General features: G+C 51.7%; 1 protein-coding gene across 3 annotated transcripts in view; it reads left to right on the forward strand.

Annotated features, from left to right (window-relative positions):
- The window catches only part of QSER1 (glutamine and serine rich 1), a 1,726,564-nt gene that overhangs the window by 841,766 nt on the left and 861,545 nt on the right, over positions 1-23,253 (forward strand). For all 3 annotated transcript variants that reach the window (XM_069623572.1, XM_069623573.1, XM_069623574.1), the window contains one exon: positions 12,822-12,952. In XM_069623572.1, the coding sequence (XP_069479673.1) occupies positions 12,822-12,952 (131 nt within the window). The remainder of the gene's footprint in view (positions 1-12,821; positions 12,953-23,253) is intronic.

Below are 23,253 nucleotides of genomic sequence, written 5' to 3' on the forward strand. Positions count from 1 at the left end.
TTTTCTTGTAGGCATTTTGGGCCTGATTTATGCATCTCTCACTGAGTAAAACACAGGATTTTGAAGGTGTCTCTACATCCAATTGGGAGCCAGTGTATGGTGCGGAGAGCAGGTGAGATGTGGTCCCTTCGTGACAATACAAGAAGCAGTCTGGCAGCTGAGTTTTGGACCCTTTGGAGTTTGTTCAGTTGGGAGGCTGGTGCACCCAGGTAGAGGGAGGTTGCATAATCAAGTATGGCCAGGACAATAGACCTTGCAGCCCGATTATTGGGGTAGGTAAGGTAAGGGAGGATGCATTTCAGAAGTCTAAGGTGGAAATGACAGGATTTGAATGCATTGTTGATGTGGTGAGACAACTAGGTCCGAGTCCATTGTGCAGTCGAGGTTTTTGACAGTGGTGGTGGTTGGGGACTGGGGGGGGGCTGAGTGAGGGTGGCCAGGGAGTCGGTGTTGGAATAGAGCAGTGTTGCTGCATACCATGATCTCCATTTTCCCTGGGTTTAGAAGGAGATGGTTTGTCGTCATCCAGCGGTCGAGGTCAGCGAGACATGCTGCTAGGTCAGGGCGCGGGTCGGAAGGTCGATTTAGGAATTCTCAAAATGATTTCTGTGTCATCCTCATAGTTATAGCATCTGAGGTTGTGTGAGCGGATGATCCTGGGTAGACGGATCATGTAAAGGTTGAAGAGAAGGGGTGAGAGGCAGGTGCCCTGGGGTACTCCAGTATTCACTGGGCGTGCAGTGGAGTGTGAAGGGGAGAAGAGTGATTTTTTGTCTGTTAGTGAGTAGCGGGCCGATCCAGGTGAGCGCTGTATCTCGTATTCCTAGGGAGTGCAGTCTGTCGAGGAGGGTCATGTGGTTAATGGTGTGAAGCGCTACAGAGAGGTCAAGAAGAACAAGTACTGCGCATCCTTCTGAGTCTGCTGTGACTTTGAGGAAATCCCAGATAGAGATCAGTGTAGTTTCTGTTGCGTGGACTGGACGGAACCCCGTTCACGAAGGATCTAGGAGATTGTTTGATTCCACAAAACCATTGAGCTGTGAGTATGTAGTGCAGGGTCGATGAGCTTTGCCAAGAATCGGGTGTTGGAAATGGGCCTGTAGTTGATTGGTAGGAGAGGGTTGAGAGATGCTTTTTTTTTTAGAAGAGGTTTAACCTGTGCAGTTTTGAAGGCTTTTGGGAAGTTGCCAGAGGTGAGGGGGGTCATTAAAAATGGATCTTGCAAGTTCTGGATTAATTGTGCAGGAGAACACGACTGCAAGACCTGTCCTTGGCCTCAAGCCCTGGGATTGTATCTCTCCAGCTCTGAAATCTCTCCATTGGCTCCCAGTGGATGCAAGGATTACATTCAAAACCCTCTGCATTGTCCACAAGGCTTTCTGTGGCCTGCGTCCAAAATACCTTCAGCTATCCCTCTGCAAATGCCTCCCCTCTCGAGCTCTTCGCTCCCCTTCCTCTAACTCCCTCAGGGTCAGTCGTTTTTCAAAGAAATGAGCTGTGGATAGATGTCTGTCTTCGGGGGGCCTGCCTCTGGAGCAGCCTCCCTGCCACTCTAAAACTTGAGGAAAACCATCTCCGGTTCCGGTAGCACCTCAAGACCTTCCTTTTTGCTTCTGCATTCGCTCCCCCTCTCCCCTGCTGACCTGTTCTCTCTTGGCACCGTGCACCTGGTCACCCTCTGTCCTCCGGGCCCGGTACATGCTCACCCTGACAACCCCCCCCCACCCCCGGACTGCCTACGGGCCACCCCTTGCACTGGCGTCTGTACCTGCACCCATACAGTCTCCCCCCCTTATTCTTCCTGCACTTATCAGACCTACCCTGTCTGCTGCCTTAAACCCAGCACTTGCCACTTGTTGGCTGCACTACCACTTTTTGTTGTCTTTATTATGTATTAATGTATTATTAATGATCTTTTTCTCCTTTGCTCCGCACTTTACACTTCTCCCCCTTTCCATGCACGTTCCCCCTCTTCCTCTCCCTCTCACTTGCGCGTTCTCAATGTCACTGGGCCTAGTAAGATCGTTGTTTTTGTTCTCCCCTGTTCCCCTCCCTTGCCTCGTTCTGAAACACTTGTGTACGAGCACGATAGAAATAAAATATCAATATCAAGTGGAGGTGAAGATTTCTTTGAGGAGATAAGCGCGACAAGGGTTGGGGTCAAATGTCATCTATGCCTGGAAAAATATCACCACAGACAAATAGATGCTGGACATTCTGCAGCAAGGGCACATGCTGGAATCGGAATGCATGTGCCCTCATATTCCATCTGTAACGAGGAAGGGACAACACACTGCCCAGCTGCTCCGGGAAGTGCAAACCATGCTAGCAAAGGGTGCAGTAGAACCTGTCCCGCTGCGACTCCGGGGCCCCTAGAGCATACTCCAGATACTTTCCTGTATGAAAGAATTCTGGGGGGTTGGGGGAGGGTTGTGGCGCCCAATCTTGGACTCATGACGCCTCAACTAATACCTAAAGTCCCAAAAGTTCAGGATGGTCATGTTGCGGCAAGTGCTCGGCCAACTGGAGGAAGGGGACTTCATGACAACTCTCGATCTGGAAGATGCCTACTTTCACATCCCCACTCATCCCAAACATCAAAAAATTCCTTTGCTTTGTAGTTCTGGAGAATAACTACCAGTTCAAGGTGCTGCCCTTTGGCCAGAAGTCAGCACCAAGGGTGTTCACAAAGTATTTGGCCCCAGTGGCAGAGCATTTATGCCTCAAGGGCCTACACATCTACCCGTGCCTAGACGACTGGCTCATCCAGTCACTTTCTCGGAGCCTAGCAGTGCAACACACACAGTAGATCATAAGCCTGCTATCAGAACTCGGATTTTCTATCAAGTATCCGAAATCCTGCATAACGCCATCAGAGGATGTTCTGTTTCTGGGGGCACGTCTCGACACAGTGGTGTCTCTAGCTTTCCCCTCGGAAGAGCGGGTGCTGGCCATCCTGGGGAAGGTGTCTCGCCTATCTACCATCAAATCAGCAGCCATCCTAGCAATTAACTTGTTGCTGGGCATGATGTCCTTCTGCATTCATCTGATCCCGTTCTGCAGGCTTCAGATGAGGCCACTCCAGGAGTTTCGGACTGCAGGTGGCACCAGGCCACGGGCAATTGGTCAGACAAGTTGAAGCTCAACCTGGAATTCGGGCAAGCCATCCAATGGTGGGGGGTGATGCATTTGCACCTTACCCAGGGTTCTCATTCGAGACCCCTCCATTTCAAGCAACAGTAACCACAGATGCCTCGCTAGATGGAGGGTGGGGCCCACACCGGGCAGACCCATGCCAGAGGCCTTTGGCTGCCGGAGAAAAAGGATCTACACATTAATGTGCTGGAAGTTCGGGATGTGTTCGGGCCCTCATGCCGTTCTTGCCTCTGCTGAAGGGTTGAGTGGTGAGGATTTTCACAGACAACACAACCACGATGTTCTACATCAGGAAGCAGGGCGGGATACGATACCCTGCTCTGTCATTGGAAGCGCAAGCCCTATAGCACTGGGCGATCCTTCAGAACATGTTCCCCGTACTGTTTCAACTAGCAGGCATAAAAAACACCATAGCGGATGCCCTCAGCAGGGAGCTTCGGTCCGATCATGAATAGGAGTTGCAGCAGGACCAAGTAGCCTTTTTCTTCCGCCAATGGGGTTGTCCGGAGATCGATCTATTTTCTACGGCAGCAAACTCCAAATGCAAACAGTTCTCCAGCAGCTTCCCTTAACCGGGAGCTCGGGGAACACCTTCTCACTCAGATGGGAGGTTCAATTCCTGTCCCGCTACGTGTCATCAACACATTGAAGCAATGCCTCTGCAAGATGATACTCTTCGCCCCAGCGGGAACTCGCCTGCTATGCCTGTCTTTGGTGCCGGCCATCATGCTGCCTCCTCTTCTCGACCTACTGTCAGGATTTGGACACGTCTGACCCATTCTTTGTCAGCTAAATGGAGACGCCAGAACAGAATTCAGGGCAACATTCACACACGAGAGGGGCTGTTCCCTTGCAGTCATCCAATATTCATTCTCGTTTCCTCCGTGCCCGTTTTCCTAGGTGTACTGGTCACGGGTTGCCATAGCGACTTTGGTGTCCGATACACACTCGTTATAGAGTGTGACGCTTAGAGGAGCAGTTGGCTTCCATGACAACCCTTTAAATAACCTCCGGGTTGCACTAGTCACCGCTTCTGATTTTACAAAAAATCATGGCTTCATTTTGTTTCGTTTCCTGAACTCTTGCCTTTCCTTGCCCTGATATTGCTTTCTTGTGCTTCGTTGATGACCTGGACCGTTATTTGGACTTTGCTTTTGCCTGCTGAATCGATTGCCTCTTACACGTGTACCAAACCCGGTCTGCCTGCAGTTTTCTCTTTTTCTCACGATTTCACCCTGCAGTTCCTCCATAACAGAACTGACCCAGGCCGTCCCCGGATTGTTCTTGCCTGCCAATTCCAATAACTAGCTGCCTGCATGTTAATGAACCCGCAACGACCTTTTGACCATTCTTTGCCTTCTGACTCAGGATCTGGCCGCCGCCATCACAACGCGATCTGATCATCCTCCTGGTTGAGCCTGCACACTTGAACATTCATTCCAACTAAACACCACTCTGGATTGCTGATTACTCATCCACACTTCAAGTCAGTTTAGGATCTGCATACCTCTTGCTTCTTGTCCTGTAAGCCCCCAACACCGTACCAGTGTATTCCTGCAAAGCGCTGTTGACTGGAGACTGCATAGTACAGGCACTTAGATCGTTAGGCGTCCTCGTGTCGGTGGCATAGTCTTGGGACTAGAGACTTCTGATTCGTCTAGGCGTCCTCGTGTTTTCAGCATAGGAGTTGAATGCACTGGTTGCTCAGTTGGGCTACACGGACAGACCAAGACTCACCCTGATAAATTACAATCCCTGACTGGTCCTCATTCCTAATTGTTTGACCTTATTCCTTACTCTAATATTGCATCTTGTGTCTCCATAGAAATTCTCTTGTTAATCCAACTGCTTGGATTTAGTTGTCCCAGACCAAATAAGAATAGCTCTTATAACCACTAAGTTTGTGCCTTGTTTTTTCTGTTTATTGTGTACTGTAGGAGAGACTATCCAACTAACGTGCCCTTGTTCCCTTGCAGAGCCTGATCTTATATGTGGTGTTCCCCTCTTTCGACTAATTGACTCCTCTGGACTTCACCTTGCGTGTCCCGAGGGGTACATTGGTTGGAAGAACTCGACAACTACACTTTGGGTTCAAATACAACGGATTCTGACACCTGCTCTCCAGCCAAAGCGGAACCATCCTACATCACGACCCGGCGTCAATGAACCTCACGGCCTGGCTCCTGCAGCCTTAGAGTTTAGTCACTACGAAATTCCGGTAGAATATAAAGCTGTTCTTGCCAAGGGCAGAGCACCCTCAGTTCAATCGTGCTGCAGTCACAAATTGACACAGTGTGATGCAGGGCATCACGCCGCTGTGTCTCTCTGCTCCTGAGCTCTTGCCGTACCTGCTCTCGCTGGTTTGGTCCACACCTCCATCAAGATACATCTGGCGGACATTTCACGATACACCTATTCAACTACAAAGCCATCGTTATGGTCTCAGAGACTGGTCCAAGAATTCATGAAAGGTCTCTTTTAGGTTTTTTCCCTTCCAGTGAAAGCCCTGGCACGGGAGCTCAATGTTGTCCTCTCATGAAGCTCATGGGACCTCCATTTGAGCCCTTCTATCATGCTCCGCACAAGTTTCTTTCATGGAAGGCTGCTTCGAGGGGGTCCTCCGACGTATTCCATATCTATGACAGTAATCACCACAGCTGTGCTGCTTCGGAAAATCTTTCGGCATCTGCGTCCTGCGTCGATGACGTTGATACGCCGCCCTCGAGGACCTCCTCCAATGGCCGGCGTTACTGGATGTTATAAGTAGGATGCACAACGCCCGTAGCCTCAGTTCAGTTTTTTCCGCGAACGTGTTCGCTTCGGAGATCTCGGCGCGCCTCGACTCTTTGGAGTTCATTCTCGTTCTTAGAACCTGTTTCGTTTTGTGAAGTCTTTCTTCGTGAAGATGTCTACCTCGTCTTCCACACCGCGTCCGGGCTTTAAGAAGTGCGGGGACTGTGGGTCCAAGATATCGGTTACGGACTCGCACAACGCCTGCCTCTGGTGCCTCGGGGAGGCCCATGACACGGATGACTTTGTCGACTGCCAGTCGCTCACGTCTAAAGCCTTGCGGGAGCGCAAGAAGAAGTTATCGGTAGGTAAGGTGTCTAAGCCACAGAAGTCGAGGTCTGCGGGGCTTTCGACGGACGATTCGAGAGGCGACTCTCCGCGTCGTCGTCGGAAGTCCAGTGGTTCTCGGTCCCGGAGTCGGTCTCACCATTCCTCTGCCTCTTCGAGGTACTTCCGGAAGCGCCGTGATCGGTCGCCATCCCCGTCCTCTTCCAAGGACCTCGCCTGTCGGCGGGTAGCTTACTCTTCCAAGCAGGCGACGCCGGAGGAAAGGGCTTCCTTCGGGAAGAAAATGTTAGCGATTCTCGAATCGCAGGGCACCGGTCCGTCCGCGCCTCCGAGTGGGGTCGGTCGTGATCGGTCGAGAGACACCGCTCGCACGCCTTCGGGCTCGGGTGGTCGGCACGATTCGCGGGAGAGGTCCCGCTCGGAAAAGGGGAATCGTTCTCGTCATGCCCAGTCCAGGTCCCGGTCCTCGACGCTCTCGAGACCGTGTGAACCTGTGATCTCTTCGAGGAAGACGTCGACGGACTCTTTTGAGGCCCCGCCTCTGAAGAAGTCGTCGGCGCCATCGGCGCCCAGTCTGTCGAAGGACACGGTTGGAGCTCCGGCCTCGAGGCCTGTGTCGATGCCATTGATGCTGTCGGCGCCGCGTTCGGTGTCGACGCCGATTCACTCGATGCCTTTCGAGGCTGTGTCGACGGGGGTACCCCAAGGCTCGGTGGAACCCCCTAGAAAGGCTCTGGCCAAGGTCAAGCATGGTTTTGGTACACATTCTGTGCCTTCTTACCGCCATCTTGAGTTTATTTCAGAGGTGGATGAGGGCTCTGATGATGGCATGGTTCCTAATATGGTGCCAGACGAGATTCTCTCGGGCCATAGCCAATTTGAGGACCTGAGGCAGTCCCTGCACTATGCTAGTGGGCTGGACACACCTCCGGAGGTGGAGTTTTGTAGGCCTGAGCCGCCGACTCCTCATACCGGCGCCTTATGTCGAGGGTCACCGAGTACTTGGGATGGTCTGCTCCACTGGGGGAGTTTCTTCAGGATGACCTTATGGATATCCTCAACCTTGGTCCACCAACAGACCCGGTATTGCCGTTTCATATGGCTCTACAGAGGAGGGCAGCGGCGGCTTGGACTTCTCCGGAGAGTCTCCCCGGCAGTGGGCAAGTCTTTGCCGCGAAAATACCGCCCAGCCAGTAGCGACCCCTGCTACTTGTCCAAGCACCCCACTCCGGAGAGTTTGGTGGTGCAGGCGGCTACGGCCCCGGCAAAGCAGGCGTCGTATCCTACCATCCCTCCTGATAGGGACGACAAGCGTTTTGACGGCTGGGCGAAGAAAGTGTTTTCTTCAGGGGTTATGGCGCTTCAGGCGGCCAACTCTGTATGTGCCTTGTCACATTTTACACACACTCTGTTGAACTGTGTTTCCTTAGCGGCTGAACATATTCCCGAAGGGGACGAACGGGATGGTTTCCTTGCCATGATTCAGGATGGCAAGGATGCCATGTGTGAGGCCGTTCAGTCGGGTTTGGACATGGCAGATTGCGTCAGCCGGTCCATGGCGACGAGCACGGTGATACGCATGTTTGCGTGGTTGCGGAAGTCAGGGTTTGCTCCTGATGTGCAGGCCCGGCTCCTCAACATGCCCTTTGAAGGGGAACATCTTTTTGGCAGCAAGGCTGACAAGAGCCTTGAGAGGTTGCAGACCTCCAAAGCTGCAGCGAAGTCGTTGGGCGCTGCCGTTCGACAACCTCTGCCTTTTCGTCCTAGGGGACAGCAATGGAGGGGAGGTTCCTTTTTGTTATACTCATCCTTTGGTAAAGCGAGAGGAGCTGCCAGTCAAAGGGGCCACCGTAGGAGTGCCAGAGGTGGAAAATAAGGTACTAGAGGTGCCAAGGCCGCTCGGGCTGTTGCCTCTTTGCCCTCAGGAAACGCTGCAGCCGCTTCAGCTCATTCATGAGACCATGTCCCATGGTTCGCCGGTTGGGGGAAGGCTGGCGCAGCATCTTGCAGAGTGGGTCCTGGAGATCACAACCCACGGCTACTGTCTTCCTTTCCGGCAGAGGCCTCAAGACAATCCACCAGGGAATCTCGAATCTCTCTTTGAAGAGTCCGGATCTGCTCCTTGTGCAGGAAATTCAATCCCTGCTGGAGAAAGGCGCCATAGAACTGGTGCCTGTAGTGGAGAGGAACAAGGGATGGTATGCCCCCTTATTTTTTGATTTCCAAGAAAGACGGGGGATTGAGACCCATCATGGACTTGCGCGGTTTGAACAAACTCCTCAGGAAGGACAAGTTCAAGATGGTTACTCTTTCTCAAGTCCTCCAGGCCTTTCAACTTCAGGACTGGTTGGTGTCTCTCGACCTCAAGGACGCTTATTTTCATGTGCCTATCCATCCAAAGCACAAGAAGTACCTGAGGTTTGCGGTTGGCGACTCACACTTTCAGTTTCGGGTCCTGCCGTGCGGTTTCTCCCTCAACTTAAAGAAGTCCCATTTGACACCAACTCAGAGGCTCCAGTACATCGGAGCAGTGCTCGACATGTCCCTGGGGCAGTGTTTTCCTCCACAGGTGAGGGCTCATCACATTCAGCAGATGGTGCACAAGTTTCAACTTGCCCAGAGTCTCCCAGCGTTTGAGTTCTTGAGACTGCTCGGCCTCATGGCATCCTGCATTCTTCTGGTGCCAGAGGCCAGGTTGCGGATGGGATCTTTGCAATGGGCACTCAAGTTCCAGTGGTCTAAATCCTCCGGCAGGATGTCGGACCCTGTTCAGGTGCCGTCCTCGGTCGCCCAGGACCTACTGTGGTGGGCCGACAAAGGCAATCTGATGAGGAGGGCTCCATTTTGGCTGCCCTAGCCGGAGGTGACGATCGTGACGGGAGCATCCCCCACGGGACGGGGAGCTCATGCCAACGAGTTGACAGTCACCGGTCGTTGGTCTCCGTCGGAGTCCAGATTCCATATCAATCTGTTGGAGTTGAGGGCCATCAGGCTTGCCCTGAAGGCTTTTCTGCCGACTGTGCAAGGGAAGAATGTCCTGATCCTGACGGACAACACGGTGGCCATGCACTACCTCAACAAACAGGGGGGGGGGCAGGGTCACTTCCTCTGTGCAGGGAGGCGATGCAGCTCTGGTTCTGGGCAATGCAGCAGGAAGTTTCGATCTCGGCAGTTCATCTGGCCGGAGATGAAAACGAGACGGCGGACGCTCTGAGCAGGAAGAGCGCGATCTCTCACGAGTGGGAGTTGGCTCAGGAGATTCTCTTGGAGATCTTCGCCCTTTGGGGGACCCCTCAAGTGGATCTCTTTGCATCCAGTGTCAACCGGAAGTGCGAGAGGGTCTGCGTGGGAATTTCCTCCAAAAGGAGCCTTAGGAGACGCGTTCGTGGTGGAGTGGTCATTCCCACTGCTGTACGCGTTTCCTCCAGTCCCCGTCATCCTGCAAGTACTGCAGAGGTTACGGAGGTTCTGTTCCCGGATGATCTTCAATGCTCCGGCGTGGGCCCGGAGGACGCGGTACTCGGACCTTCTCGACTTGTCCATCTGCCCTCCACGTCGTCTTCCCTACCGAGACGATCTGCTCTCATTGGAGGGGGGGGGGGGGTCAAGTTCTCCATCCAGAGGTCAGATCCCTCAACCTTCACGCTTGGTTTCTGAAAGGTTGAGGTATAAGGATTGGGACCTCCCTGAAGACGTGATGGTGGTGTTGCTCACGGCCAGACAGCCCGCAACAAAGTCCCTGTACCGTTGCCGTTGGCGTAAGTTCTGCGACTGGTGCAGGGTTAAGATCTGTCTTTTTTGCTTTCTTTGGCCCACAGGGGCCTTCAAGTGGGTACCATTAAAGGTTACCTGGCGGCGCTGTCCATATTTAAGCACTCGTCTGAAGAGTGTTCCTATTTTAAAATTCCTTTAATTTCTCAGTTTCTGAAAGGGCTCACTAATGTGTTCCCTCCGTCACCTTTCCAGGTGCCCGGTTGGGATTTGAACCTTGTTCTCAAGTTTCTGATGGGTGCTCCGTTTGAGCCTTTTCATTCATTCCCTTTGAGACTGTTAACTCTTAAAACTGTAATTTTGGTTGCGGTCACTTCCGCTCGCAGAGTGAGTAAGTTACAGGCACTTTCAGTTAAGCCACCCTTCACTGTGTTTCATAAGGACAGGGTTGTACTTGGAGTTCTTCCTTCCTTTATTCCGAAGGTGGTGTCGGAACTTCATTTAGGCCAGAAGGTTGTTCTTCCGGCGTTTTATCCTCCTCCACGTCGTGGTGAGGAAGAGGAGAGGCTCCATAGGCTTGATCCTAGGAGAGCGTTAAGCTTTTATATTTTACGCATGTCCCGGGTCATAGTGGACGATCAACTCTTCATTGGTTACGCTGGAAAGCGTTTGGGACAAGTTGTGATGAAACAGACTTTGTCTCGCTGGATTATTTTCTCTGAGTGTTACAGCTTGGCGGTTAAGGACCCACTGGTCCACTTACGGGCCCATTCTACCAGGGGTATTGCTGCCTGTACTGCCCTACAGAGGGGTGTTCCTATTAGTAACATCTGTGATGCAGCCACCTGGGCTTTGGTACATACTTTTGTACGTCACTACTCCCTCGATTCCATCCGGGGGCAGGATCTGGCCTTTGGCAAGGCGGTCCTTTACTCCGCAATTCGATTGGGCATTCTATATTTCTGTTTTCTAAATTCTTTTCCCACCTCCTTGCATTGGTACTGCTTTGGGAGTCTGTCATAGATATGGAATACGTCGGAGAACCCAATCCCCTCGAAGAACAAGTTACTCTCTTACCTGGTAATGTTCTTTCGATGGGATGGTCCGACGACACATTCCATATCGCTCCCTCCCTGCCTTCCCTGCTACAGAATTTCTTATGCGATTGCAGCTTACGTTTCCGCAAGGCTTTGTGTGGTCAGACTGGCAGAAGACTGGTGCCACACGTTCTGGGGAAAAAATTACAACTGAGGCTACGGGCGTCGTGCGTCCTACTTATAACATCCAGTGATGTCGGCTGTCGGAGGAGGTCCTCGAGGGTGGCGTATCAACGTCATCGACGCAGGACGCCGAAAGATTTTCCGAAGCAGCACAGCTGTGGTGATTACTGTCATAGATATGTAATTCGTCGTCGGACCATCCCATCGAGAGAACGTTACCAGGTAAGAGTAACTTGTTTGTTCCTGCTATTGATTACATTGGCCAGTTAATCAGGGAAATTCAGGCAAAGCCCCCTATTTATCGTTGCAACCTACAAGGGTCATGCTCCGCACTCACCCCGCCTTCATGCCGAAAGTTCCGTCTGAGTGCCACCTTAACGAACCTTTGGGCCTATCAGTCTGTTTCCTGAGTCCTGTTTCGACTGCTGAACGTTCATTGCATACACTAACCGTTGCTCGTGTCTTGATGTTTTATGTGGTCTGCTCGAAACATTTCTGGAAGACTTCTCAGCTCTTTGTGAACTTTGGTCCTGTGAAACAGCAGAAGGCCCTGTCTGTGAATTCCAGCCAGTCCCCATGCTGGAGAAGGAACCAGTTACTTACCTGTAACTGTTGTTCTCCAGCATGGGTCTGGCATGGATTCAAATGCATACCCTCCCTCCGTACGCGCTGTGGCTCTTCTGGGTTCATACTGGCACCTTGCGTGCTTCTAATCTGAAGATGGCCACCAAAGGTGGGACTCAGGGGGACGACCGTCAATAGATGGGTACAGTATGACCCGGTTTTTTGTGATTGGATGCCAGGCAAAAGGCAGTATTCAAGTGTTTAAAGCAAAACTCCTTTTTTACGTGCATGTGAATCCATGCCAGACCCATGCTACATGCCAGACCCATGCTGGAGAACAACAGTTAAAGGTAAGTAACTTGTTCTTTAATTCCTCCATTACAGCCAAGGAATACAAAGGCCATAAAAACTAAAAATAGAACCACAACCTGAACTGCAAAGTTAAAAACAAGTCTAGACTCTCCGGGCTGGAATGCAGTGTGCATCCAGGAGAAACTGCATGCCACAAATCCAACTTTGATCTAATGTTATCTAAGATCATCTGCTTATATGTTAAATAACATATTTAAATTGCATTGTTATTTAAACCTCTTTAGTGAAGAGGTGATCTTGTTTGGTGGTTAGGGAAACTGTGTTTGACTTCTTCTTGTTATTTAATTGGTCCTTGCTACTGGGGATGAGGAGCGCATGTTGCCGGAATTGGAGACAATGAGCTTTGAGGAGTTTACTCCGAGATCTTTGAAGCTCTGTAAATTGTGATTATCTAGAGTAATCTGTTCGTACACCATGTTATGTTATTCTTTCTTTTTTTTATTCTCACTTTATATAAGATTGCAGTTTCAAATGTAAACCATGCTGAGTTTGACTTCAACATATATTGTAAAACTGAATTATTCTTTTAATGTTGTATTATCTAATCATTTCTGTTGAAAATGTAATTGTTTTACAATTATTTTAAAAAAATCAAAAAAGTTAAAGAAATAAGAGGGCCAAAACAAATATAAAATGATTTATTAGGAATTTTTGTAAATCCCGTTGTAATGTTTCCTTAGTAGAAAAAAATACTCTTGATAATGGGATTATTTTTTTTAGTATCTAGGATACTTCGGAGATGCAAAAACCAAGTATAAACGGGTGTATGCTAAGTTTATAGAAAATGCAAATAAAAAGGAATATGTGCGAGTATGTTCAAGAAAGCCAAGAATCAAACCTCAGCCTGTCAGGTAAGAGAGGTTTAAATCTATTCTCAATATAATTATGATTAGGTCAATTGTCATGTTAGCTTGTCCAAGCCGAGTACTTGTGTGTTTCTGGTTGGGCTAAGAAAGTATTTGTTGGTTATTGGAATCACTAACTGTGTTTTGTGCTCAGCGTAATCCGGCTTTCATGAAGTGTTTTAGACTTATGTGACTGAGCCAGTTATAAAGAATAATAAATAATACACATTACACCCGTTCATGAAATATTTTGGTCTGTGCTGTGTGCTGTGGTGTATTTGTCTACATGTTTCACTGCAAAGTTGGGGCAATAAAATATTTTCCAACTAGGGATCAATCTACAAGAAAGTCTCTCCTTGAATTTGCACTTCAACTTCAGTTATGGCAGAATTACATTTTTGGGTGTTCTGCTGTCCCATTTTATGGTACCCTGAACTTGTTTTGCTTTTTCATATTTGTTTTTCTAGATCTCTGACCTTATTTCTTTCCTCAGATAAACTTCTACTGACATTGCCCTGCTACTAAAAACCCTTTTGTTGTTCTGTCCTATGGTAGCCCTTATGGCTCTTAGGATTAGGGCTATTTTTTAGCACGCCTTTTTGGCCCTAAGGTGATTATATCCCCCTGCAATGGTGATGTTGAGTAGGCTGCTGGCAGCAGTACTCATGTTTTAGCCTCCCCACTAGGGAAGCTGGTTTTACTGCATTAGCCCAATGTAACAGTATCTCTGTCTGTGGGAATCACAAAGCATGCCTAAATTGGCCATTGTACAAACATGGGCTCACTCTGAGGCCAGCCCTGCACCCTCAAAAGTAGTTTAGACTGGAACTCTCCCCAGACAGCCCCACTACACATCCAGTGTTTGGCAGGTATCGGGGCCCGTTTGCTTGACCGTTGACCAAAATCTCTGGGTATGTCTGGTGTCTCAATGTGCATATCTAGGGAAGCCACTGGTCATTCCTCAGAACAGTTGATTCTTACCTGAACTGCTGGAAGATTTGCCAGGAAAATGCCCTGCTGATTTTCTTGAACCTAGTTTGGCCATACCTGCTGAGTCTTATGTCCTTTAACTTACCTCCTTCTTTTAGTTGCTGTACATCCCTCCTGCGCTGTTCCTCGTCCTCCCAGTCTTCCTGTGCGCAGGACTGGCTGTCCCATGCTGACACCGTTCCTGGATTGATGCAATTCTACATTCCTGCAAAATCCTTTTGAACCAAGCACCTCGATGTGGGAAGTCCCTGTTGCCCAGAAGAGTGGTGAATCACCATATCTCTGATACAGCTCCATCTGGGATATTTGGTTTCCATCTTGTGATATTTGGTGGTCCCAAACTGTTAACCCGTCCTGGATGCATTCCTTGTCAGCAGGCTACCCAGTCTTTCTCTCCAAGCTGCGCAGATCTGAGTGGTCGGGCTCCTACATATTCTGGATGCCGCCACCTTCATTGCTTCAGCTCCTGACTGATGTGTTTACTCTTCCTAGAAGACTGATTTTTCTTTTCCTTCGTCTGGGATGTCCCTGGTCTGGGGTTCAAGTCCCTGGGCACTGGATCCTTGTCTCTGTAAGAGAAGCCGTGTATTTGTGTGGTTTTCCTTTTGTCTCAAAACCAAATCTTCAGGGAATTGGCACCATATGCACTTTCTCCTCAGGTCCTGGGGTCCTGGTATATTCTTTGGATTTCCTGCCAAATGTCTCCTGGGTCCTGGGATAGTGAGGTTTTGCATGCCTACTCTGCCACAGTTCATCATTTCGAGGGGATTGGGTCCTCTTACGTATTCCATATCTATGACAGTAATCACCACAGCTGTGCTGCTTCGGAAAATCTTTATGCGTCACTGATGTTGATACGCCGTCCTCGAGGGCCTCCGTCGAGCCAACGTCACCAGATGTTATAAGTAGGATGCACGACGCCCGTAGCCTCAGTTTTGTTTTTTCCACAAACGTGTCCGCTTCGTAGTTCTCGCGTGCCTCAATTCTACTGAATCCTGTTCTTTCAGTTCTTCGAACCGGTTTCTTCGTTGCTACTTGTAAGCATGTCGCCTTCGGCTTCTTCCACCCCGCGGTCCGGGTTTAAGAAGTGTCGGGTGTGCAGGTCCAAGATGTTGCTAACGGATACGCACAACGCTTGCCTCTGGTGCCTCGGGGAGGACCATGATACGGACGGCTGTGTCAACTGCCAATCGCTCACATCGAAGGCCTTGCGGGAGTGTAAGAAGAAGCTGTCGGTCGGTAAGGTGGCCGAGCCCCAGAAGTCACGTTCCACTGGTCTTTCGCCGGATGATTCGAGGGGCGACTCTCTGCATCGCCGTCGTGAGTCCGGGGGTTCTCGGTCTGGGAGTCGGTCCTGCCATTCCTCTGCCTTGTCGAGGCACTCCAGGAAGCGTCGTCACAGGTCGCCTTCCCCGTCCTCTTCCGAGGATTCCGCCTGTCGGCGGGTTGCTTGTCCCAACAAGCATTCCACTCCTGAGGAATGGGATTCCCTCCGAAAGGAGATGTTGCCGATTTTTCAATCGCAGGGCTCTGGTCCGTCCGCGCCGTCTTAGGACGCCGGTCGTGGCCGTGCTAGAGACACCATTCGTCCGCCTTTGGGCTCGAGCAGTCGGCGTGACCACCGGGCGCCTTCGAGTTCCCAATCGGACAAGGATGGTCGCTCTAGGCATGCCCGTTCCAGGTCCCGGTCCTCGACGCCCTCGAGACCGCGAGAACCTGTGATGTCTTCGAGGAAGCCTTCGACGCCGGCGGCGCCGAGGTCGTCGACTCACTCTCTCGAGGCCCCGCCTCCGAGGAAGGCATCAGCGCCCAGGCTGTTGAGAGACACGCTCGGGGCTCCGCCCTCGAGGCCTGTGTCGACGCCGTCGAAGCTGTCGGCGCCACGCTCGACATCGACGCCGATTCCATCAACGCCTTTCGAGACGGCTTTGTCGGGGATGCCTCGTGGTACGGGCAAGAAAGGCTCTGACTAAGGCAAAACATCTTTGTTCCTTTTTCAGTTCCCTCTTTCCAGCCTCTGGATTATATTTCTGAGGTGGATGAGGGGTCTGAGGAAGGTGAGGTTCCTGCAGGGGTTCCTGATGACATTGTTTCTGGTCATAGTCAACTTGAGGACCTGCGCCAGTCGCTGCACGACGCCAGTGGTCTAGACACCTCTCCGGAGGTGGCATTTGGTAGGCCGGAGCCTGGCACGCATGCTGAATCTTCATACCGGCGCCTGTGTCGAGGGTCACAGATTATCTGGGGTGGTCTGCCCCCCTGGGGATTTTCCGCAGGATGACCTGACTGATATCCTGGACCAAGGTCCTCCAACTGACCACCTGCTGCCATTCCACATGGCCTTGCAGAGAAGGGTGGCTGCGGCTTGGACTTCACCGGAGAGTCTCCTGGCATTGAGTAAGTCCTTGCCGAAGAAATATCGCCCAGCCAGTGGTGACCCCTGCTACTTGACCACGCACCCTACTCCAGAGAGTTTGGTGGTGCAGGCGGCTACGGCCCCAGCAAAGCAGGCGTCATACCCTACCATCCCTCCTGATAGGGACGACAAACATTTTGACGGCTGGGGGTATGGCGCTTCAGGCGGCCAACTCCGTTTGTGCCTTGTCTCGTTTCACGCACACTCTGTGGAACTGTATTTTCTTAGCGGCTGATCATATTCCCGAAGGGGAAGAACGGGATGGTTTGCTTGCTATTGTGCAGGATGTCAAGGGTGCCATGTGTAAATCCGTTCAGTCGGGTCTGGACATGGTTCATTGCGTCAGCCGGTCCATGGCGGCGAGCACCATAATACGCAGGTTTGCGTGGTTGCGGAAGTCGGGTTTTGCTCCTGATGTGCAAGCCCGGCTCCTCAACATGCCCTTTGATGATGTACATCTTTTTGGCAGCAAGGCTGACGAGAGTCTTGAGAGGTTGCAGACCTCCAAAGCTGCAGCAAAGTCGTTGGACGCTGCAGTTCGCCAACCTCCGCCTTTTCGTCCTAGGGGACAGCAATGGAGGGGAGGTTCCTTTCGATATTACTCGTCCTTTAGTAAATCGAGAGGAGCTGCAAGTCAAAGGGGCAACCGTAGGAGTACCATAGGTGAAAAAAAGGTACTCGAGGTGCCAAGGCCGTGCGAGCAGTTGCCTCTTTGCCCTCTCTGCCCTCAGGCACTGCCGCAGCCGCTTCAGCTCAATCATGAGGCCCATGCTTCTCCACTTGGGGGAAGGCTGGCACAGCATCTTGTAGAATGGCGGGCCATTACTTCCGATGTGCGGGTTCTGGAGATCATTGCCCACGGCTACTGTCTTCCTTTCAGGCAGAGGCCTCACGACAATCCACCAGGGAATCTCTCTTTGAAGAGTCCGGATTCGCTCCTTGCTCAGAAAATTCAGTCCCTGCTGGAGAAAGGCGCCATAGAACTGGTGACCGTAGCGGAGAGGAACAAGGGATGGTATTCCCCTTATTTTTTGATTTCGAAGAAAGACGGGAGATTGAGACCAATCATGGACTTGCGCGGTTTGAACAAACTCCTCAGGAAGGACAAGTTCAAGATGGTTACTCTTTCTCAAGTCCTCCAGGCCCTTCAACTTCAGGACTGGTTGGTGTCTCTTGACCTCAAGGACGCTTATTTTCATGTGCGATCCATCCCAAGCACAAGAAGTACCTGAGGTTCACGGTTGGCGACTCGCACTTTCAGTTTCGGGTCCTGCCGTTCGGATTGACCTCTGCCCCGAGGGTTTTCGCCAAGCTCATGGTGGTGGTGGCAGCGTATCTCAGGAAAGGGGGGATTCACGTCTACCCCAACCTGGATGATTGGTTGATCCGGGCGCGCTCTCCCGAGCAAGTCCTGGATCATCTGTCCATCACCTGCCACTCCCTTCACAAGATGGGCTTCTCCCTCAACTTAAAGAAGTGCCACTTGATGCCAACACAGGGGCTCCAGTACATCGGAGCAGTGCTGGACATGTCCCTGGGGCAGTGTTTTCCTCCTCAGGTGAGGGCTCAACACATTCAGCAGATGGTGCACAAGTTTCAGTATGCTCAGTCTCCCCCAGCGTTCGAGTTCTTGGGGTTGCTCGGCCTCATGGCATCCTGCATTCTTCTGGTGCCAGAGGCCAGGTTGTGGGTGAGATCTTTGCTGTGGGCTCTCACGCTCCCGGTGTCACAGTCCTCCGGCAGGATGTCGGACCCCGTTCAGGTGCCGACCTCGGTCACCCAGGACCTTCTGTGGGGGGCCGTTGAAGGCAATCTGATGAGGGGGGGCTCCGTTTTGGCTACCCTGGCCGGAGGTGACGATTGCGACGGACGCGTCCCTCACGGGACGGGGAGCTCATGCCAATGAGCGGACAGTCAGCGGTCGTTGGTCTCCATCGGAGTCCAGACTCCATATCAATCTTTTGGAGCTGAGGGCCGTCGGGCTTGCCCTGAAGGCTTTTCTGCCGACTGTGCGAGGAAAGAATGTCCTGATTCTGACAGACAACACAGTGGCCATGCACTACCTCAACAAAAAGGGGGGGCAGGGTCACTTCCTCTGTGCAGGGATGCAATGCAGCTCGGGTTCTGGGCCATCCAGCAGGAAATTTCGATCTCGGCAGTTCATCTGGCCGGAGACGAAAACGAGACGGCAGACGCTCTGAGCAGGCAGAGCGCGATCTCTCACGAGTGGCAGTTGGCTCAGGAGATTCTCCTGGATATCTTCGCCCTTTGGGGGACTCCTCAAGTGGATCTCTTCGCCTCCAGTGTCAACCGGAAGTGCGAAAGGTTCGGCTCGCGGGACTTTCCTCCAAGAGGAGCCTTAGGAGATGCGTTTGTGGTGGAGTGGTCCTTCCCACTGCTGTACGTGTTTCCTGCAGTCCCCGTCATCCCGCAAGTACTGCATTAGTTCCCAGATGATCCTCATTGCTCCGGCATGGGCCCGGAGGACGTGGTACCAGGACCTTCTCGACTTGTCCATCTGCCCTCCACGTCGTCTTCCCTAGCGAGACGGGAGTGGGGTCAGGTTCTCCATCCAGAGGTCAGATTCCTCAACCTTCACGCTTGGCTTCTGAAAGGTTGAGGTATAAGGATTGGGACCTCCCTGAAGACGTGATGGAGGTGTTGCTTTCGGCCAGACGCCCGGCAACAAAGTCCTTGTACCGTTGCCGTTGGAGACAGTTCTGCGACTGGTGCAGGGTTCAGAATGTGGATCCTTTTTCATGTGACATTCCTATGGTTCTGTCTTTTTTGGTGTCTTTAGCCCACAGGGGCTTGCAAGTGGGTACCGTTAAAGGTTACCTGGCGGCGCTGTCCATATTTAAGCGCTCGTCTCAGGAGTGTTCTTATTTTTATATTCCTTTAATTTCTCAGTTTCTGAAAGGGCTCACTAGTGTGTTCCCTCTGTCACCTTCCCAGGTGCCTGGTTGGGATTTGAACCTTGTTCTTAGGTTTCTAGTGGGTGCTCCATTTGAGCCTTTACATTCTTGTCCTTTGAAACTGTTAACCCTTAAAACTGTATTTTTAGTTGCGGTCACTTCCGCTCGCAGAGTGAGTATGTTACAGGCACTTTCAGTTAAGCCACCCTTCACTGTGGTTCATAAGGACAGGGTTGTCCTTCGAGTTCGTCCTTCCTTTCTTCCGAAGGTGGTGTCGGAATTTCACTTAAGCCAGAAGGTTATTCTTCCGGCATTTTATCCTCCTCCGCATCCTGGTAAGGAAGAGGAGAGGCTCCATAGGCTGGATCCTAGGAGAGCCTTAAGTTTCTACATTTCACGCATGTCCCGGGTCAGAGTGGACGATCAGCTCTTTATTGGTTACGCTGGAAGCTGTGACTAAGCAGACTTTGTCTAGATGGATTATCTTGGCAATTTCTGAGTGTTACCGCCTGTCGGGTAAGGACCCTCCGGTAGGCTTACGGGTCCATTCGACTAGGGGTATGGCTGCCTCTACTGCTCTGCAGAGGGGTGTTCCTAATCGTAACATCTGTGTTGCAGCCACTTGGGCTTCGGTTCATACTTTTGTACGTCACTAATCCCTAGATTCTTCCCATGGGCAGGATCTGGCCTTTGGCAAGGCGGTCCTTTACTCTGCAATTTGATTGGACATTCTAAATTTGTATATTCTAAATTCTTTTCCTACCTCCTTACGTTGGTACTGCTTTGGGAGTCTGTCATAGATATGGAATACGTTGGAGGACACAATCCCCTCGAAGAACAAGTTACTCTCTTACCTGGTAACGTTCTTTCGATGGGATGGTCCGACGACGTATTCCATATCGCTCCCTCCCTGCCTACCCCACTACAGAATTTCTTATGCGATTGCAGCTTACGTTTCCGCAAGGCTTTCTGTGGTCATACTGGCAGTATATTGTTGACACACGTTCTGGGGAAAAAACTACAACTGAGGCTACGGGCGTCGTGCGTGCTACTTATAACATCAGTTGACGTCGGCTCGACGGAGGCTCTCGAGGACGGCGTATCGATGTCTTCGACGCAGGACGCAGACAGCGAAAGATTTTCCCAAGCAGCACAGCTGTGGTGATTACTGTCATAGATATGGAATAAGTCGTCGGACCATCCCATCGAAAGAACGTTACCAGGTAAGAGAGTAACTTGTTCTTCTCCAGCATGGGGTCTGGCATGGATTCACACGCTCATGAATATTCCCCGTCAACAAGCTGGGAATCCTCGATAAAAAAATGTTTGGGAGGAGGTCCTGGCCCTCATGAAGAATCCTTGCACGGCTCCAGCCAAACTGGGTAGGCTGGAGAAGAAATATGAGGTGCCGGACTCCACACCAAAGTGCTTGGGGTCGCAGCCATCACCGGATTAGGTGGTGTAGGCGGCCAGAAGGAAACGGTCGGCTAACCCGTCCTAGTCATCTTTGATCCCTCTGGACAGCCAGGGGAAAAGGATGGACGCCATGGGAAAGAAGGTGATTTGCACTGGAGCGTCGACTATCAAGGTGGCGAACGCACTGGCGATCCTGGCCAGGTACGACAGGTAATTGTGGTACAAGCTAGAACTGATCCTGGATTTCCTCTCAGACAATAAGAAGATGGATGCCACTGCCCTCTTCCAGGAAGGGTAAGTGGCGTTGGATCACACCATCACAGTGGCTTTCGACGTCGCCGACACTGTATTCCAGCAAATGGGGAACAGTGTCTGCATTCGTCGAAAAGATTGAATGAAAGCCACTAATTTCCGTCAGGAGGTCCAAGCGAAGGTGCTGGACATGCCCTTCGACAGAGAGAATCTGTTTGGGAAGGCCACTGACGAGCCCCTCCAGGCCAATAAAACGGATACGGATACGGAGACGGCCCGTTCCCTGGGCGCTCTCCAGCAGAACCGCTCATCTTATTTTCGCTCCTTCAGGGGAAAGGGGAGCAGGTCTTCAAAAGGATTCTCCACATCGTACTGAGAGCCTTTCAGATCCTCTATGCAAGAAGTCTACAGAGGCCGTTCCCAGGCCTACAGTTGTGGAGGACAGCCTGAACCGACGGGGACGTTGGGCCGCAACTCATGTACCCTAGTGGGAGGCCAGCTGACGAGGTTTGTCAGCGAGTGGAGAAAGATCACCACCGACAGATGGGTTCTGGATGCTCTTGTCCAAGGACACACCCTGGAGTTACAACGCAGGTGTCCTCGGATCCCTCTGGTTCCCCGTCAGGAGCAGCACATCCCTCAGCTTTTGGAAGAGGTAGAAGCCATGCTGCGAAATGGGGTGATAGAGCTAGTTCCGCAACGGCTCCGGGGGTCAAGAGTCTATTCCAGATACTTTCTAGTCAGAAAGAAGACAGGGGGCTGGAAGCCCATCCTAGAACTATGACGTCTGAACAAATACCTAAAGTCCCAAAACGTGCTTGTCCAACTGGAATAGGGAGACTTCTTTGTCGTTGGACTTGGAGGACTTCTATTTCCACGTCCCCATTCACAAGAAACATTGGAAATTCTATGTAGACAGCAGGGACAGCACTACCAGTTCAAAGGCCCTACCTTTTGACTTGAAGTCGGGCCCCAGAGTATTCACGAAATGCCTGGCACCAGTGGCAGCCCATCTGCATCTACAGGGCATACACATGTACCCGTACCTGGACAACTGGCTGACACGCGCCCGCTTGCGGTAGCTGGCCGTTGGACACACTGAGACAACCGTCCAGCTACTGATGGATCTGGGATTCTCCGTCGACTATCGGAAGTCTTGCTTAATGCCATCGTACAACATGCTGTTCCTAGGCCCCAGACTCAATATGGTGTCTTGCCTGGCGTCACCCTCGGAGGAGAGGCTAGCAGCCATTCAAAGAAAGGTGCAACGGCTGTTGTCGACGAAGATGGTCATAGTGCGGGCCATCAAGTCGTTACTGGGCATGATATCCTCCTGCATCTACCCCGTCCATCTCTGCAGGTTGAAGATGCAACCACTGCAAGAATTCCTGGACGCTCGCTGGATACAGGTTTCCTGAAGCTTCACAGACAAGATCTCCCTCAACAAAGAGTTCAGTCGAGCGATGGGATGGTGAGGCGTCCGCTCCAACATCGCCCAAGCTACACGGTTTCTAACCCTCCCCCATACCAGGAGACAGTCACCACGGACACCTCCCTGGAGGGTTGGGGAGTGCACACCGGGCGTCTGCACGCCAGAGGCTTCTGTCTGCCGGAGGAGAACGATCTTCATAACAACATCCTTGAGCTACGGGCAGTGCTCTGGGCCCTCAAGTCGTTCCTCCCGTTGCTGAAAGGCAAGGTGGTGAGTATCTTCACTGTCAACACAGCCACCATGTTTTACATCAGGATGCAGAGCGGCACTTTATCCCCGGTGATCTTCAAGGAAGCGCAGGACTTGTGGCGCTGGGTAGTCGGACAGGGGATGTTCCTCATCCCTCTCCACCTGGCGGGAGTCAAAAACACCATCCCAGACACCCTCAGCAGGGAACTGCGTTCCTGCCACGAGTGGGGGCTTCGTCGGGATGAGGTGGACCACCTATTCGTCAAATGGGGCAGGCCCCAGATCGACCTGTTTTCAACTCGGCAAACTACAAATGCTAGAAGTCTGCCAGCAGATTCCACCAGCCGAGGAGCCTGGGCGACACATTCTCCTTCCCGTGGGAAGGTCGGTTTATGCGTTTCCTCCATTCCCTCTCCTGCTACGCATCAACACACTCAGACCGTGTCAATGCAAGATGATACTCATCGCCCGGCCTGGGCATGGCTGATTTGGTACCTGGACCTTCTCAGCCTGTCGGCGTCGCCTCTGGTCAAGCTGCCAGTGGTTCCGGATCTTCTCACCAGAGAAGGAGACGCAACCCTTCATCACAATCTAAGATCGCTGAACCTGAGGGCTTGGCTCTTGCAAGCCCTTGCAG

The sequence above is a fragment of the Ambystoma mexicanum genome, chromosome 11, assembly GCF_040938575.1.
Source record: "Ambystoma mexicanum isolate Mex_15411 chromosome 11, UKY_AmexF1_1, whole genome shotgun sequence".
Taxonomy (NCBI): domain Eukaryota; kingdom Metazoa; phylum Chordata; class Amphibia; order Caudata; family Ambystomatidae; genus Ambystoma; species Ambystoma mexicanum.